The sequence below is a fragment of the Pristiophorus japonicus genome, chromosome 1 (genome assembly GCF_044704955.1).
Source record: "Pristiophorus japonicus isolate sPriJap1 chromosome 1, sPriJap1.hap1, whole genome shotgun sequence".
Classification (NCBI taxonomy): Eukaryota; Metazoa; Chordata; class Chondrichthyes; family Pristiophoridae; genus Pristiophorus; species Pristiophorus japonicus.
The window spans coordinates 516044380-516063860 of NC_091977.1; the positions used below are offsets into that span (position 1 = coordinate 516044380).

General features: G+C 46.4%; 1 protein-coding gene across 2 annotated transcripts in view; it reads left to right on the top strand.

The window, feature by feature from the left end:
- The window catches only part of LOC139277476 (microtubule cross-linking factor 1), a 354944-nt gene that overhangs the window by 315305 nt on the left and 20158 nt on the right, over positions 1 to 19481 (top strand). Inside the window, exons 12-14 of one of the 2 annotated variants that reach the window (XM_070895978.1) lie at positions 6711 to 6790; positions 10383 to 11937; positions 14599 to 14781. In XM_070895978.1, the coding sequence (XP_070752079.1) occupies positions 6711 to 6790; positions 10383 to 11937; positions 14599 to 14781 (1818 nt within the window). The remainder of the gene's footprint in view (positions 1 to 6710; positions 6791 to 10382; positions 11938 to 14598; positions 14782 to 19481) is intronic. The other variant, XM_070895987.1, reaches the window with a different exon arrangement.

Below are 19481 nucleotides of genomic sequence, written 5' to 3' on the forward strand. Positions count from 1 at the left end.
GGCTGCTCGAGGGGGGGTACTTAAAGGGGAGGTGGTGGCCATCTTAAAAACAAAAGTGCAGTTTTTCTTCAGAGCGTCGCAATCGTGGGGTCCGTGCGTGATCGTTCAACCCGGCACTCTGCTTGACTGCCGGGCTTTTGGCACGGCACCCCACGCTCTCCGGTTGTCCATGGAGGCCCGGTTCTTACCTGCAGAGTTTGTAGCTAGGGCCCTCCCCTTTAATGAAGGGGAGAGCCCCTGCTACTTGGCCCAGTGCGGAGCGCCGTGCCCCGCTCCCGACCCGCCTGCCACACTACCGCCCCAGAAAGGACGTGGAGATGAGGCCTCGGGCCTAATTTGGAGCAAGCCGTGGGTCTGAGATCTTCAGGCACGCACTCTAAAAGTGTCATCATCTCCGCACCAATGATAACCGAATTTCTCGGCCTCTGCCTGTAGTTTTGTACGGAAGCAAATTCTGTTATATCGTGGTCAGCATTTTTTTTTAAAGACATTTTCTCCCTGTCATCATTTCCCATTTTAGCACTTATTGTTCAAGTATATTTATGGTAAATGTCCCAAAATAACATAAGATGGTTCTTAACTTCACACAAACGGCATTTGTTGTGTGAACTAAGGAAGGGTGGGGGAGGGGGGCAATGATAAGATGAAGTCCTTTGCTGTTGTAAGCTGTTCTTTGACCTAGTCAAGGACAGGCAAAACTTTTTGAAATGTGCCTGGCGGAGATGTCAGCCAACAGGAGTTGCTGCTTCTTGCGAGCTGTCTCAGCAATGGACGGGGATGCTCAGCTGTATTTTCATCAGAGCCTCAACTGGGACTCAGGCATGATACTGGCCGCCTGTGCGTATACTACATCTACATGCGGTGTCTCACAGCACCAGCTGCTTCACCTCTCGTATGGGTGAAGGGATAGCAGGATACTCCTTGAGAGGAGAAGGAGGGCAAGTTAATGGCTATTTAGTTAGAAACTTCAAATATATTTTTTCCCAATTTTGGCTCACCAAATAGAGCTCTATATCTACTCAGGTCATGATCTCATGTTATGTACAATTTGTTTTTTTTATCCCATTATCATCATCATACGCAATCCCTCGGAATCGAGGAAGACTTGCTTCCACTCCTGAAGTGAGTTCTTTGATGGCTGAACAGTCCAATACAAGAGTCACAGACTTTGTCACAGGTGGGACAGAGAGTCGTTGAGGGAAAGGGTGAGTGGGACTCGTTTGCCACACGCTCTTTCCGTTGCCTGCGCTTGATTTCTGCACGTTCTCAGCGTTGAGACTCGAGGTACTTAGCGCCCTCCCGGATGCGCTTTCTCCACTAAGGGCGGTATTTGACCAGGGACTCCCAGGTGTCAATGGTGATGTCGCACTTTACCAGGGAGGCTTTGAGGGTGTCCCTGTAACGTTTCCGTTGCCCACCTTTGGCTCGGTGGCGCGAAGGAGTTCCGCATAAAGCACTTGCTTTGGGAGTCTCATGTCCGGCATGCGAACTATGTGGCCTGCTCAGCGGAGCTGATCAAGTATGGTCAGTGCTTCAATGCTGGGGATCTTAGCCTGGACGAGGACACTGATGTTGGTGCGCCTGTCCTCCCAGGGGATTTGTAGGATCTTGCGGAGACATCGTTGGTGATCTATCTCCAGCGACTTGAGGTGTCTTCTGTACATCGTCCATGCCTCTGAGCCATACAGGAAAGCGGGTATTACTACAGCCCTGTAGACCATGCACTTGGTGGTCGATTTGAGGGCCTGGTCTTCGAACACTCTTTTCCTCAGGCGACCAAAGGCTGCACTGGCGCACTGGAGGCGATACTGAATCTCCGCACCAAAGTCTGCTTTTGTTGATAAGAGGCTCCCGAGATGTGGGAAATGGTCCACATTGTCGAGGGCCACGCTGTGGATCTTGATGACTGGGGGGGCAGTGCTGTGCGGCGAGGACAGGCTGGTGGAGGATCTTTGTCTTACGGGTGTTAAGCGTCAGGCCCATGCTTTCATATGCCTCAGTGAATACATTGACTATATCCTGGAGTTCAGCCTCAGAATGTGCGCAGATGCAGGCGTTGTCCGCATACTGCAGCTCAACGACAGAGGTTGGGGTGACCTTGGACCTGGCCTGGAGGCGGTGTAGGTTAAACAGCTTCCCACTGGTTCTGTAGTTTAGTTCCACTCCAGCGGACTGTGAAGTGGAACATGGCAGCGAGAAGATTGAGAAGAGGGTTGGAGCGAAGAAGCAGCCCTGTTTGACCCCGGTCCGGATGTGGATTGGGTCTGTAATGGATCCATTGGTAAGGATCCTGGCCTGCATGTCGTCGTGGAACAGGCGAAGGATGTTGACAAACTTTTGGGGGCATCCGAAACAGAGGAGGGCACTCCATAGACCCTCACAGTTGACAGTGTCAAAAGCCTTTGTAAGGTTGAAAAAGGCCATGTATAAGGGCTGGTGCTGCTCCCTGCATTTCTCCTGCAGCTGTCGCGCTGCAAAGATCATGTCCATTGTGCCCCGAAGGGGACGAAATCTGCACTATGATTCCGGGAGGAGCTCCTTGGCCACAGGGAGAAGACGGTTGAGGAGAACTCTAGTGACAACTTTCGCAGTGGCTGATAGCAGGGAGATTCCCCTGTAATTGCCGCAGTCGGACTTGTCCCCTTTTTTAAAGATGGTCACAATCACTGCATCTCTGAGATCTCCCGGCATGCTCTCCTCCCTCCAGATGAGAGAGATGAGGCTATGTATCCACGCTAACAGCTCCCATACTTTAGCGCCTCAGCAGGGATTCCATCCGCTCCCGTAGCCTTGTTATTCTTGAGCTGTTTTATGGCCTTTCCTACCTCGTGCAGCGTTGGGGTTTCACTGAGGTGGTGGCGGGTCGCATGCTGTGGGATGGAGTCGAGAACACTCGAGTCAAAGACAGAGTCTCGATTGAGGAGATCTTCGAAGTGCTTCTTCCAGCGGGCCCTGACAGTCTCAGTGTCCTTGATGAGTGTTTCCCCGTTCTTGGCCAGCAGTGGGGTGGGGCTGTGGGAGTTTGGACCATAGATGGCCTTGACTGCAATGAAGAATCTCGCAAAACTTGGCTGTCGGCCAGTTTTTGTAGCTCCTCTGCTTTCTCCATCCACCGCCTGTTCTTTAGGTCCCGGGTTTTTTGTTTGACCTCAGCCTTGAGCCGCCTGTAATGTTGCTTTGCTGCTCCTGAGTTGGGTTGTTGCTTGAGGCTCAGAAATGCTCTGCGCTTGCGATCTATTAGTTCTTGGATCTCCTGATCATTCTCAACAACACCAGTCCTGGTATTTTCTGGTTGAGTGACCAAGTGTCTCTTCACAGGCACTGGTTATGGAGGCCTGGAGGGCAGACTAAGCACTGTGGGCATTCAGCATCTCAGGGCCATCAAGGCGTGCCAGGTTAACTGTGAGGTGCTGGCTGGAAAGGGCTCTCTTAGCTGGGTCTTTTAGTGCCCCGGGACTGCTTCTGCTGCCCCTTCTGCTTTGGGGCTATTTTAATGTTGATGATGGATCCAATGGGTGGTCCGTCCAGCAGTTGTCAGCTCCTGTCATGGCGCGGGTGATGCGCACATCCTTGCGATCCCTGGCTCGGACAGTGACATAGTCTAGCAGGTGCCAGTGTTTGGAGCGAGGGTGTTGCCACGATGCCTTGTATTTGTCCCTCTGGCAGAACAGGGTGTTGGTGATGAGAAGTTCATGTTCTAGACATTTTATCCGGAGTAGCTTACCGCTGGAGTTGGCTTTCCCTACCCCCTCTCTGCCAATCACGCCTCCCCAGAGGGCTGCGTCTTTGCCGACCCTGGCATTGAAGTTACCTCGGAGGATCAGTTTGTCACCCGCGGGGACGCAGGACAGGTTGGAATAAAAACCCTCTTTGGTCTCATCCATTGCATCGAGTGTTGGGTCGTACGCACTGATGACTGTGGCGCATTGGTTCCGGGATAGGATGAGTTGAAGAGTCATGAGGTGTTCGTTAACCCCGCAGTGTTCTGGCCTGTCGCTGTTGGAGTTGTCCATGAGAGTCCTGATGTTCCAGGTCCCGAACTTCATGTTAACGAAGTGGAAGATGCCTGTGCGTGAGTTCTTTTAACATGGGATGGCCGTTGCACACTGGCAACCGCACGGGCTTAGCTCAGCAAGGTCTTGGTCCAGTGGCAAAGGGCTCCAAGACAACTGGAGACCAGGCACTGCTGTATGAGCCTAATTGCCTACGGCGATGAGCCTAATTGGCTACGGCAACTTTTTTAACCCAATATGCCCTAGTACAATGGCAAAAATATACTTTCCTCAGCTCACATCTTTGCATCCTGTCAATGCAGAGCTTTGAAATCACGTTGCAGGCAAATCTGTCACTCTTTCAGGATGACTATATAGACAATTGGTATTTATGATTGAATTAATCATATTATGATAATATGACCAGGGTTGGAATATTCCACGTGACAACTTTTCTGGGGTCAGATTATAAGTAACATTAATGTTTTTGTCTCTGTTAACATAGGAACAGGAGTAGGACGTTTAGCCCCTTAAGTATGTTCTGCCATTCAATTAAATCACAGCTAATCTGCGACCTAACTCCATATACTGCCTTTGGCCCATATACCTTAATATCTTTGGTTAACAAATATCTTGTCAACCTCAGATTTAAAATTAACAATCGATCTAGCATCAATTGTCATTTGCAGAAGGGAGTTCCAAACTTCTACCACCCTTTGTGTGTAGAAGTGTTTCCTAATTTCACTACTGAAAGGTCTGGCTCTAATTTTTAGACAATCCCCAACCAGTGGACATAGTTTCTCTATATCTACCCTATCTGTCCCCCTTAACATCCTGAAAGCCTCGATCAGATCACTCCTTAACCTTCTAAATTCTAGGGAATATAACTCTAATTTGTGTAATCTCTGTTCGTAATTTAACCTTTGGTGTCTGGGTAACATTCTGGTAAATCCAAGCTGCACTCCCTCCAAGGCCAATATATCTTTCCTAAGGTGTGGTGCCAGAACTGCTCACACTACTCCACCTGTGGTCTAACCAGGGCTTTGTACAGCTGTAGCATAACTTCTATCCCTGTTGCATTCTAATTTCCAATCCTTCAGTGCTATTCCTTTTTCTAACTTATCCTTGATGCAACACTCCTCTGCCTCAGGTCCTTATTTGATTACAAGGTTTTGTTCTGGTTAAAGTTCAAGAAGCAGGTTTTGGCAAGTGACCAGTTTTTGTTTCCATTTTAGGGTGCCATCCTTGACCGCCTCCTATTCCTCATCAACATGTTGCCCCTTGGCAACATTATCCAAAAACATTGCATGTGCGTTGGGTGTGCTGATGATGCCCAGCTTTATCTACCCACTTCCATGCCTGTTACAGTGTAATAATAATGCCTGCCAGGCATCTCAAGTTGTGGATGAACTATATCTCAACAGTGCGCAAAGGCATCCGGTTTGGTTGCCATCAGAAACTCTTCATCCTGATCAGCAGATCACATTCCCCCTTCCAGGATACCCTCTCATGCTCAACCCAATCGTACACAGCCTCAATGTCTTCGTCCCTGAGCTGAGCTTCAACACCCAAATCTAATTGATTACTAAGACTGCCTACTTCCACCTCTGAAATATCAACCGTCTTTGTCTCTACTTCACGGTTGAAACCCTTATCCACACATTTATCCCCTTCAGACAATTTTTCCAATGCCTGTTTGCTGGCCTTTTGGTTTCACCTTATATAAACCTTATATCAAATCACCCAGATCTCCATTGTCCATATTCTGTTCTGCTAAAATCCTGCTCACCTATTGACCTTATCGTCGCCACCTTCCATTGGCTCACTGTCCCTCAGTGCATCGATTTCAAAATCCTCGTCTTTGTCCTCAAATCCCTCTTGCCCTCTCTTAAATATTCAATTCTTCCAACACTACACCCCTGTCTACCATCTCCCCTCTTCCATTTGTGACTGCTGTAAATTTTCCCCTCCCACCACTTTAACATCAGCGGCAGGGCCATCAGCTATCTCACTTCCATGCTTTGGAAGTCACTCCCGAAACCCCTTTCCTTTGCTGCATCTTTCCCTCCCTTCAAATGTTCCCTTAAAGCCTATCTCGCAGACGGTGCTCTTCACCCCACCCAATCCTCCTTAGGCCTGGCACCCAACTGCCAGGTGCCTTGGACAGATTGCGACATTAAAGGCACTATACAAGTGCAAGTTTGACAACATTTGCCTGTAGTAGAGAGCCCAAACTTGTGAAGCAAGGAATAACATTTTTCCAGTGCTAATTATATCATCAAAGTAACCAAGTTGAACTGCCCCTAATAATGAATTAAGGATGCCTTTCAGTATGTCTGATTATAGTATTTAATGAAGTGTGATTGAGCAGCTTATAATATTGTATTTAAAGGCATACAATGCATTGCATGGTAATGCTGTGCTCCTTTATTTCTCAATGAGCATGAAAGATCAGCTGTTCAAGGGCACTCCAGGTCACCCGCAGAGATCTGTTTCATAAGCTGAAGAACATTTGGAACTCACCATCACTTGCTGTAATACGCCGTTTGACACATTGATATGGTGGCGGGTTCCGATTTCTCTGGAAGGTTGTTGCTAACGTTTTTTATATTGGGCGACATAACGATGGGGTGTAACGGTGCAAGTGTTAACAATGTGCTGCAGCATAAGCACTGCGTAAAATGCCAAGTTCTTTAAGTGCTTCTTTCCATTTTATAGGCTCTGAATGAAATCTGTGAGACGAAGGACACGGCTGAGTTCCAAGAAGAAGAAGAAACTCGTAAAGCGAATCTTCAGAGGTACACGATCGGGTTTTGTTGTGTGATGTTCAATGAGTGCTTGCTGGCTCTCCGAGCAGTGTTTTATTCCCACTGTACAGTTCGCCTTGGCGCTAGGGCCGGAAAATGTGCCCACTGTGATGCCCGCAGGCATGTGCACGTTTATGAACATCGGGTGAAGACAGGGACTGGGTTCTGCTGTGATACCCCTATGTGGTAAAATAGCCCACAGCACTTACTAGGGCCAATATTTATCCCTCTACCGCCCTGTCGAATGGGGCAGCAACGAGATCGAAAGCGCTTAAGAAAAAAATAATTATCATCCCGCTGCCACTGGCACCTGCCCCACTTCCATTTTGGTCCAGGCTGGGAAATAGGAAAGCTGCCACTGGAAATAGGCGGGACACCATGTACATAGGACCCCAATGCCATTTCAGAGTGCCAATGGGTGGCATGCCCTGCCCAGTGGAACTCTATACAGAGTGGTCTAACCAGCGGAACCTAAAGGCTTCACTGGAGGCCGCTCCTAAACTGCCAGAGGTGAGTGGTTTTACGGATTTTTGTGGAGCCAGGAGGAGCATGACTGCATCTTCTGGCCCCTCAGAAATCTTCCCGCCTAATGCTGGACCATCTGCAGAGCCTCCATTGCCGCCCGCCCCCCTCAAAATCCCCTTTAAATTGAAATGGCCATCTCAGCTCTGCAAAGGAGTTGCTGGTTTTATGACGCCCCCCCCCCCCCCCACCCCCTCATTCCCCCTATCGGCAAGTTGAGAAGCAGCACGGAAAATATGTCACCAGCTTTCCCGTCAGACTGACATGAGGCCTGACCATCAAAATGGGTCCTGGTGACTCTGCCTTCCCGAAAAGGACCACACATAAAGGTCTACCGCACTGTCTCCACTCACACATGAATAATGGTCATGGGGACAAACTCCGAGCGATCACCTGATGCCAGTAGAGCCATCACGAATTGGTTCCTTCCTGAAGGGAGGGGGAGAAATTAGAGTAGAAGGAACAGGCTTGATGTACCAGCTGGTCTTTTCCTGTCCGTCAGTTTTCAATTTTCCTAAGGAAAAATAAGTTTGATTAGATGCCTTGGGCAAACAAATTGAATGGAACAGCGCCACCCGTTAGCACCGGAGAGGGGCGCTAAGCGCTTACCGCTGGAGTGCCGCACTGTCAGTGCCTCCCGAGGACTTGATTGGAGGATTAATGGCGGCACTACCAGTTAGCACTGCGCACTCTAGCACCGACGACTTGGTGACGTCAATGCGTGTAGAACGCCCCGGTAGCGCCATGGTCGGGGACTTCAATGGGTCCGCCTGCCTTACCGCCTGGCGCTCATTGTGCCGGTGAAAGCAGACATGCCAGAAGCTCCCGGGGTGATACTGAAACAAATCATCAAGTGAGTAGTTAGAAGGTGAGATTTTTTCATTTACTTGCACTTTATTTAGCTTTGTTTCACTTTGTCCGATGCTTAAAAATGTTCGACTCACTTCCCTTCCATTTATTTTCACTCTTCAGGTGGTCCAGCTGACCTCCTCTTTGAGCACTACTTTGCCGGTATTATAGCACCAGAACTTCAGTAGCGCTATTGGCTTAGCACCCTAAGAGAAGTGTGGAACACTTCCCTTAGCGCTTCACGCCACTCTTCGGGTGCTAAAAATTAATATCGCTACCACAGGCGCTAAATATCACCAGACGCTAAAATTAGCAACCAGGCAATGTTAGCACCTCAAAATGACCGACAATCAATTTTTCCCTCTTACTTTCTTCCGAATGTATTTTTGGGTTTGTCTTGTTTTTTGACATCAGCTAGGACAAAAGATGATTCTTCCACCTCAAGTTTTCCTGTCATGTCTTTCAATCCATTGTGATTATACTGGGCTATGACATTTAAATCCCAACCCTGTTTCAGCTTTTAATACCAAATGTGAATTGAGAGCAGAAATGCTTCCAGCAAATCACTTTAGCTGATCGACTTTGGGCCGAATTATCTGCATTAATTTTAGGGTGAATTGGAAGAACGTCACTTTTCCTTAGTCTGTTAGTGATCAAAAAAAGCCAAAGCTCTCAACAGTGATCGCATTTCCTAGTGTCCCCCTCCCCCCAGTTTTCAGTTGGTAATGGCACAGCCCAATATAGACCAGGAGGATCTCAGGGTTTGATCACTAACGTGTGGTGAGTTAGCTGATCTCAGATGGGGTAGCTGCAGAGATGCTGGAATTGGTGGCTGTATCTCTGGGTTAGGTAAAGGAACAAAATCAGCTAAGGTCCAGCAACTATTCACGACCCAGTGAGCCCAAGAAAAGTGCACGTGGATGTTGGATGAGGACACAATTGGTCCCACTCTTTTCTCTAGAAAAGAATCATAATCATAAATAGTGCAGCACAGAAGGAGGCCATTCGGCCCATCCAGTCTGCACTGGCTCTTTTGAAGAGCAATCCACTTAGTCCCACTCCCTGGCCCTTTCCCCATATCCCTGCAAATTTCTCCTTTAAGGGTTCATCCAATTCACTTTTGAAAACTACTATTGAATCTTTATCCACCACCCTATCAGGCCGTGGATTCCAAATCCTAACCACTCGTTTCTGGTTCTTTGGACCCTTCAGCCATTGGAAACAGACCTGACAGAGGTCTTTAAGGTTATGAAAGGGTTTGATGGGGTAGATGGAGAGAGATGTTTCCACTTGTGGGGGAGACCAAAATTAGGGGCCATATGTATAAGATAGTCATCAATAAATCCAATAGGAAATTAAGGAGAAACTTCTTTACCCAAAGAGTGGTAAAGATGTGTAACTCGCTACCATAAGGAGTAGTTGAGGTAAATAGCATAGATCCATTTTAGGGGAAGCTAGATAAGCACTTGAGGAAGAAAGGAATAGAAGGATATGCTGATAGGTTTAGCTGAAGAGCAGGGGGAGGAGGCATGTATGGAGCATAAACACCGGCATAGACCTGTTAGGCCAAATGGCCTGTTTCTGTGCTATGTAACTCATTCTATGTAACTTTGTGTACCATTTACTGTTGAGGTTCATGCGTGAAGAATGTGGTTGGTGAAGTTGTGAAGGGATAACAACACCCATGGACCTGTAACCCAGCATGAGTCAGTGAAAATAAGTATTCCAATAACATCTTGGACCAATTGGTTGAATTCTCTTGTATGCGTCAGAAGATTGCGGATTTGAGTCCCGCACCAGGACTTGAGTACACCATCGAGGCTGATGCATCAGTGCAGTAATGCTGCTGTGTCAGAGGTGCCATCCTTTGGTTGAAATGCCAAACTGAGGTCCTGACTGCCTTTTCCAATGGTTCAGGTGGACAATAATGATCACATGGCAATATTCAGAGCAGGGAGCTTTCCCAACGTATTGGCCAACATTCCCATTTCATCCAGTACCACAAAAATAAAGCAGATTAATAATCTTTTCACCTCGTTCCTGACTGTGGAACGCTGGTGCAGAACAGCTGAAGCATTTGTCCACATAACAACAGTCACGGGACTCGAAGAAATTGATTGTGTGAAGTGGCGCAAGCACTATTATTGTTAGCAGTACACTGTCATTTTTTATTCACAAAATACAACTAAAAATGTTCTTGTTTTATTCAAAGGGCAAAGTCGGTTTCCTCCATGTCCGAGTTCCAACGTTTGATGGACAGTTCCCCTTTCCTCCCCGAGAAGTATTTGCCTGGTGATCCTGAACCACCCCGATACACAACTAAGGATGAGACGACCCCACCATTGTCTCCAGATGACCTGAAGTACATTGAAGAGTTCAACAGAAAAAACTGGGAATACACCAACCGGGATAAACCAACGGAAGCCTGGACGGAAAAGACTGAGAGTGATAAAATGGTTGGCGGTTTACCTTCAGAACCTTTCCAAGCGACTTCATGGTACCTCACAACTAGCGTCACTATGACAACCAACACAGTGAGCAGCCAAGATTATGCTGAAAAGCAGCTACAACGAAGCAGCATGGTTCCGGATAAAATAGGATTGCGACTCTATCACAGCCCACCAGTGATCCGTAGGTTTGATGGGTCAGCACATCCTAATAATGATGGGACGAAATTGGTTGACTCAGACTATACTTTTTCCAAGATCAAGCCAAATGGGAATGTAACTGAGCCAAAGGGAGGATCCCCAGATGTATTTGGAAGATGGCCGTGTGACATTGGCAAACACCATAAAGACCTGCTGGAGGGCAGTCTCCATCCCATGGAGCACCCGATCTGTAGTACTGTTGGCTTTGCTTCATCCCTGCATGATCTGAAAATATCTGGCAACATGAGTGACGACATGAAAGAAGTAGCTCATTCAGTCATAAGTCGAATACGTTCTAACTCGATGGAGCCCCAGTTCAAAGACATTGCATGTCAGACTAATGGTGTGACAAGTACAGGAACGCAGACCACCCAGACCATCAGTGTAGGTCTGCAGACGGAGTGTCTTCGGAGCATCACCAGCAGTCCACACAAGTGTCTGACACCAAAGGGGGGCTCAACCCCAGTTTCATCGCCCTCGCGCAGTTTGCGGAACAAACAGGTGGCTCCTGGAGTTGAGAAGATGCAGGCAAAATTTGAACGTGCGTGCTGTTCGCCAAAATATGGCTCCCCAAAGCTTCAAAGAAAAACCCCACTGAAACCTGATCAGCCAAAAGATCGAGTTTTGCCCGCCAACCCACAGAAAGGATTTAATGAATCAGCCTGGGCAAGGTCGACTACCACCCGAGACAGCCCAGTTCACACTACCATTAATGATGGCCTTTCGAGCTTGTTCAATATTATAGATCACACGCCCATAGTTTGTGACACTGTACAGAGGTTGTCCAGGCCCGTAAGTAGGTCGAAGCCCGCAGAAGCCAGGTCAAACTATGTCTTAGTTCAAGAGTTTTTGAAGAGTGTTCGTGGCAGATCGCCAAGCCCAGTCTGCGTGACCTTAGAATCAGAGTTGGAAACAGACGGCGAGGATCTCGTTCTGAAGCAGGAACTCTCTATTTCTCCAGGATACACACTTGTTGAAAGTCCTGCCAGGGCCTTAAAGAAACAACTTCTTGAGCAGGCCTTTAATGAGGAACAAATTCAAGCGCTGAACGACCAGAAACCTGCCAATGATGATACGAAGGCAGAAGATGCAGAAGGAGCTTCCCCGGGCTCCCTTGAGGTAATATTTTTTCTTTATGCTTTCTGCTTGGAATCGCGGTGTTTACGTTATGTTGCTGAGGTAAAACTTTAATCATTAAAAAACTATATATATTTCTGCGTGCTTTGCAGAAGATCTGTGGTTGCATTCACAAAACGGTTCCAGGTCAAGGGGAGGCAAGCCAATTCTGTGCCTCAAGAGTTGTATTTGGGACTTGACAGTCAACTAAATCCTCGCACCATGCGAGTGATGGTGAATTGATTTACTGAAGGATCTAATTGTGGGTCAAGGCAGCGAGATGAAATTCCTCTCACATTGGTTGCTGTTAAAGGCTGCTGCTTTTTCTCAGCCAGTTCTTGACCTTGTTCATGGTGAGCATGTACAAAGCCAGCCTGGATTCTAAATCAGTGTCAGGTTTAGCTCTGAGAGCTGGGAAATTTGTCAAATTGCCGCAATAAACAAAGCAAGTGGCTTTTGCACCTTGTAAATATCTGCAAGTCTCTTTCCTAGCCAAAGTGTTGCAGTAATCAGAGCGAAAGTAAAAGCATATCTTCTCGGGCCACCACCTCAAGGGATTGGATCTCAATGTGCTCACTTTGAAACCTGTCCTAGACTTGGTCTGTTTTGTGGTGCAGTTGCGGATCAGTGGCTAATCTGTTGAGGTCACATTAAAATCACGGGGGGGAGCTGATGGATTGGCTCAGTTTGTAACTTCTATTTTGGATCTCACTTGAGTGCCTGGTTTATGCTGAGAGCTAGTGCTTCATTCCAGACTCAGGGTCCAGATTTGCTCCTCCCGCTGGACTGACCTGATATTGTACTGCATGGCAACTCCAGTGGCTAGAAAATTCTGCACATGCTGCCCACTTTCACGATGCCAGTTCCCCAGCCCTGTTGCCATGACCTTTTTTCCCCTACCACCACCGTCGCATCTCATCTTGGGTCGGCAGCGCGAAGGTCGATTTACTTCATGCGTATGGCCACGAGTAAGTTTTCTCCTTTCGTCTCCTGAAAGACCCGATCTGACACTGATGTGTTTCCACTGGCACCATTTGCCCTTTGGTACCGCATCCATTCGGTGCATTGGTCACGTGTGACTTGGACTTCCAGAGTTGGCTGGTGATTTAACCATATGGGACACCACAATCCTACCATTGCCTGACGGCCCCGTCCATATGTTTTCCAGCAAGGGTGGCTGGATAGTGATCAGGACCCTGAACGATTTCCCCGGCATGACCCAAGAGCACTGAGGCATGTGCAGCACTGTCCAATCTGAGATCAGTTCGCTCAGCACAGACCAGTAACTGAACGCAGGGACTTTTGATCTTCGGGGTTCACTGAGCAAAGTCACTGAGCTGTCAGAGGGCCTCGAAAAATTGTTAACTTTATTTTTATCCATAATTTTCTTGGGAAGCAGTGGTGGTGGGAGAGGAAGGAGCCAGCAAAGGGGAGCAGGAAATTACTGAAAGAGCGTGCGAGCAGTCAGGACTGAGATAGTGGCAGGAATTAAAATGAGCTCGAGTGAGCCTTGCAACTGAGATGTTGCCCCATCTGTAGGATGAATAAGTCCGTCGAAAATGATTCCTTTTACCCCTATAAGCCTGAGACTGCTTTTGGTTTACACAGTGAATGCCTAGGACTGAAAGAAGAAGCTAACAAATAAGTCACCTACAATTAGGAGACTTTTAGGAATTAGGTTTTGAGGATTTTGAAAGGCCTTGATAGGGTAGGTAGAGAGAAACTTTATCTGCTGGTGGGAGAGTCTAGGAGACGGGGACATGACCTTAAAATCAGAGCCAGGCCACTCAGGAGAAAAGTTCGGAAACACTGCATTGCATAAAGGGCGGTAGAAATGTGATCTTCTCCCACGAAAAAACAGTAGATGCTAACTCAATTAATCATTTTCAATCTGAGATCGGTAGATTTTAGCTAGACACGGGTATTATGAGATAGGGAGCCAAGCAGGTTAAATGGAGTTAGGATACAGATCAGCTGTGATCTCATTAAATTGCGGAACAGGCTTGAGGGGCTGAATGACCTACCCCTGTTCCTACGAGGCTGATACCTAATTTACATTTCAAAGTTTATGCTTCAGTTCAGTTTGAAAAACTCCAGAGCAAGCCGAGCAGTGCAAGGCCCCTCCTAGTGACGTGAGTGCAGGGGTGTTGGAGCCTGCTGACCCACAGAATAAGCAAGTGCTTGCTGTAACATCACAAACCAATATTCGATATAACTCATGGGTCTCCGAGAGAACCTCTGTGACGAGGTTTCATCGCACGGCCATCTTTGTTGCACGGCCACACGATCTAATCTAAAAGGTCTGGAGTTAGAAACACTGAAACAACTGGGGACATTGGACCAGAGTCCAGAGTGAACCTACAGCGCAACTCAGTGCACAACTATAAGGGTAGTAATTGTCATAAACAACCTGTGAGCTGAAACAGCGCTCACTGCAATTAATGCAACAATTTATGTTGATTTTATAAACAGAACTACAATACCAGCAATATTTTCAATTTTATTTTATGTTCCAAAAAGTATATTTGGAAAGCTACTAACCCTTTCACTGGCCTAAACTTTATGTTAGGTTTCAACATTTTTAGAAAATAAACAGTTCTAATATACAGTATATTGTGTTATTGGTGCTAATATAGCCACTTACTCTGATGCCTTCCCGTTCAGGTGAAAATGATATCAGCATGCTCCTCCCTGGAAATTCCAGTTCAAGCTCCAATCTTGACTGCAGTTATTAGACTCCTGGCTGGAAACCCCATCCTGTCTGGTATTTGGAACTCGGGATCCCTACAACCGGCAGTCCAGTCTGGTTGGTCCGTGAGGGATGGGAGCGGGGAGAACCTGGCGTGGGTGGGTGTATCCATTTGCTACATTTATAGAAACTTTCAGGCAAGTCAGATCAGATCTGTGAGTCTGTGTGCTGAGAAGCTCCACCCTCCCAACTGAAGAACAATGAAGATGTCAGGAATTCACTTTGGGGGAGAAAGGAGCAGCTATTTTAAAATAAAAAATATTTAAATGGAATCACCGTCAAAATGCCAATGCAGCTCTTACCCTGCCAAGCACCAGCTTGGTAAATAGGTCCAAGCCCACCGATCCCAGGTCACCAGGGTTAGCCTCATGACTCTCTGTCTGGCACTAATGACCGCATTAGACAAGACCAGAACTAGGGACTTTCTAAGTTAGTCACTAACAAAATCCAATAAGGAATTCAGAAACTTCTTCACCCAGAGAGTGGTTAGAAACTTCTTCACCCAGAGAGTGGCTACCACAAAGAGTAGTTGAGGCAAATAGCATTGATGCATTTAAGGGGGAACTCGATAAGCACATGGGGAGAAAGGAATAGAAGGATATGCTGATAGAGTTAGATGAAGAGGGGTGGGGGTAGGTTCGTGTGGAGTATAAACACCGCCATGGACCTGTTGAGCCGAATTTCCTGTCTCTGTGTTGTAAATTCCAAGTAAGATGCCGACACACTCTCTGCTGTGCTAGGTCTGACCCTCATCATCTCCAATGCTGACTGCTGTGTGTCTTCCTATGATGTCAATGGTGATCTTTTCCACAGGGGTCAATGCTGCTGTGAAGCGTGCCCTCCTCCTTTGAACATAAGACCATAAGAAATAGGAGCAGGAGCAGGCCATTTGGCCCCTCGAGCCTGCTCCGCCATTCAACACTTCTCCGCTTGCTCCCCATAAACCATGACTCCCTTATCGTTCAAAAGTCTGTCTATCTCAGCCTTGAATATATTCAATGACCCAGCTTCCACAGCTCTCTGAGGTAGAGAATTCCAAAGATTCACGACCCTCTGCGAGAAGAAATTTCTCCTAATTTCCGTTTTAAATGTGCGACCCCTTATTCTGAAACTATGCCCCACTCATTCTGGATTCCCCCACGAGGGGAAACATCCTCTCTGCATCTACCCTGTCAATCCCCCTCAGAATCTTATATATTTCAATGAGATCACCTTTCAGTCTTCTAAACTCCAATGTGTATAGGCCCAATCTACACAACCTTTCTTCATTTGACAACCCCTTCATCTCAGGAATCAACCGAGTGAACCTTCTCTGAACAGCCTCCGATGCAAGTATATCCTTCCTTAAATAAGGAGACCAAAACTGTACGCAGTACTCCAGGTGTGACCTCACCAACATCCTGTACAGTTGTAGCAGGACTTCCCTACTTTTATACTCCATCCCCCTTGCAATAAAGGCAACATTCCATTTGCCTTCCTAATTACTTGCTGTACCTGCATACTATTTGTGTTTCATGTACAACGACCCCCAGATCCCTTTGTACCGCAGCATTTTGTAATCTCTTCCTATTTAAATACTAATTTGCTTTTTTATTTTCCCTACCAAGATAACCTCACATTTTCCCACATTATACTCCCATCTGCCAAATTTTTGCCCACTCACTTATCCTATCTATATCCCTTTGTAGATTCTTTGCGTCCTCCTCACAACTTGCTTTCCCACCTATCAACAAATTTGCCTATATTACACTCGGCCCCTTCATTCAAGTCATTAACATAAATTGTAAATAGTTACTAGTTACAGTTTGCCAACCTTAACATGACCCATTTATCCCAACTCTCTGGTTTCTGTTAATTAGCCAATCCTCTATCCACACTATTATATTACCCCCAACCCCGTGAACTCTTATCTTGTGCAGTAACCTTTTATGTGGCACCTTATCGAATGCTTTCTGGAAATCCAAATACATGACATCTCCTGGTTCCCCCTTATCCACCCTGCTCGTTACATCCTCAAAGAACTCCAGCAAATTTGTCAAACATGATTTCCTTTTCATAAAACCATTGCTGGTTGTCTCCTTACTGTTATGTGCCAGCTTCTCCCGCAAGAAGAGAGGAATTGCGTTCATATGTGCCCTAGACATGGGTTTTCAACGTGAATAAGCCAGTTTACTATAATGTGCATGATCTCAGGAAGAAGCCTGCACATGAGCAGCATTCCAGAAACAGGAACGAGTCCCCAGCTGACTACAGTGGGCAGCCATTGCTCTCAGAACTGAAGCATTTTAAATTGATTATATTTTCATCAGCAATGAAGACACAAAAAGCTTTGAAATTGTATACCTTGCTATATTTGCGAGGTCTAAACTATTTATATATATATATATGTAATCTTACATCAAATTTATATTTTTCAGCTGTTTCTTTTTGATTTCTAAACGTTTGTATATAATCTGTGGGTTTACAGTACTTGTGGGTAAATGGGCATGAGGTTTTGTATTAACTCAATGGCTGGTGAAGGGGTTGTTAGCCTTTAAGAACTACTGCTGACATCTATAGGAGGTCTGTGCTGCTGGGCATGTGCACAGTCAGCGGATGTTGAGATCTTCAGTTCTCTTTTGCTCCCAAGGTCTACCGAAAATTTGCAAAACCTCATTGCATCTAATACAGTAAATCGGAGACACTTTGGTCAAACCCGATGTCAATCGATTTTCGGTTAGTGAACAATTAGCACATGCCACAATAGAATTACAAATGAGCTACAATAGGTTGCTCGTGTTGGAAAGTTCCCATTCTGTAACTGAGTCAGTGGGGAAAGTTTACAACTATTTTAATTGAACCTGTAAATCAAATGCTCCCTTATTAAAGGGGCACTAAAACCGACAAATTAAACTTTAAACTTTAAATGGTCAAATAATCTCAACAACTATTTTAGTAAAACAATAAATCATAAGCCCTGACATGTTGTACGAGTATCTGCCTGTTCATCTGTGATAGACCTATTTGGAGAGCGTCCTGCAATGCAGTACTACCTACAGCCTTCAGAAACCTGATCCTATTGCCCCTGTTTAATAACAACTGTTTCAATGTGTAACTTTGCTCTTTATCTTGTCTTATTTTTTTTCTCCTGTCTGTTCTGCCCAGAGCCAAACTCTCTTACTAACCACTCCCTGGGGACTCTAACCCTGCCTGCCTCACTGCTGTAAGTTCTTTGTTTCCAACCTTAGTGCCGTTTGAACTATCCGTTTAATAAATACTGGCTGAGAGATTCTTGGTTTTAGTTTAAGAAAGAGTTACCTGTGTTACTGCGTTGAAACTGGATCGAATGTTCTTTGATCACGTTTATCATTGCCAAACATTCTGAGTTATACAATTTCAGGAGAATGAGATTTGAGTGGCATTGACGGAAGTTGGGGTGAAGGGAAAGGCTAGGTGGTACCGGGGATTACAGCACAATCAGTTAATCTCTGGAACTGGATCCAGTCCATATAGATGGCAATAGCGTCTCCTCACTAACTCTTTGGTGGCCAATACTTTGTCTTCAATGAAGTGTGTTTGACCAGTCTCTGTACTAAAACTAGAGCATTTAAGTCAAAGCATGAGGTTTCTCTTAAGTCAACATGTATTAAATGTACTTAAGACCTAAGGATAGAATATGGGGCGTGGAAAGGCAACACTGATGCAATATAAGATGATTTCCTAGGCCCCAAAATTCCAATGGGCCCACTTCATCGGCGCAAGTGTGGCAGAGCGAGCCCTAAGTCTCCCAAATCCAGGAATCCCCGACCCTGTTCCAAATAATGGAGACGGGCGACCCATGTCTGCAAGGATGGACCAGTGGCATCATGCCGCTCCGATAGCTGAGAAGAGGCTTGGGAATGGCCTTGGACTCAGGGTAATCAATGGCCTCTGGAGCTTTTACTGGTGCCTCGTGCGGACTCACCCCAGCTCTCAGCTGGCATCAGTTCCTCCGAGACTGGAATGGGCGAAATTCCCAGGAGAGCCTGGGGACTCTCCCGAGATATGTTTCCTTGTTGTGGCAAGGCGGCAAGCAGAAGAATCACGCTTCCTTCCCCGCAGCTGGGAGATCGGGAGTGCAAAGGCGGGGAAGGGAATTCCAGCAGAACTGCATTCCACCAATTGCATTCTGGCTCTCCTGACGGTAGATCTACCACATTTCCTCCCCCCCCCCCGCCACCCCAGGACTGATTTGGAATTTAGGACCACTGAGATTCAAGGGTTGATGTTCGTTGTTGGGCCAATGTTGGGAACATCGTGTTTCTAGCTCATGTGTACTGCATCTATTCCTTTCACTGCACAAAAAGCGGAAACAGTGCTCAGTCACTCTTCACTTCAGAGCAGAACACAATCATAACAAATCCTTTATGGAAGTAAACTGCTCCAGCTGAGGAACTGACTGAAGGGCAGTGTGATATGATAGCCAATAGACAAAGTTCTGTTTGTAAATGATGCTTATACATTTGAAGCTTGATATCACATTATTAGATCTCCAAGATATGCCACTCCGAGATAAGGCTGGTGATGTCCGAGTAGTGATGGAGCTCGGGTGGCTGAAATATATATTCTGAAATTTGGGTGCACTTGAGCCAATAAACTAGACTGACATTTCAGTGCAGTACAGAGGGAGTGCTGTATTGCCAGAGGTGCCATCTTTCAGATGAGACATAAATGGGAGACTACGTCTACCTGCTAAAGTGGACATAAAACATCCACATGTTTTCATGTGTGCAAATTAGATCCGGATTTGCCAACATTACAATAGTGACTCCGTTTCAAA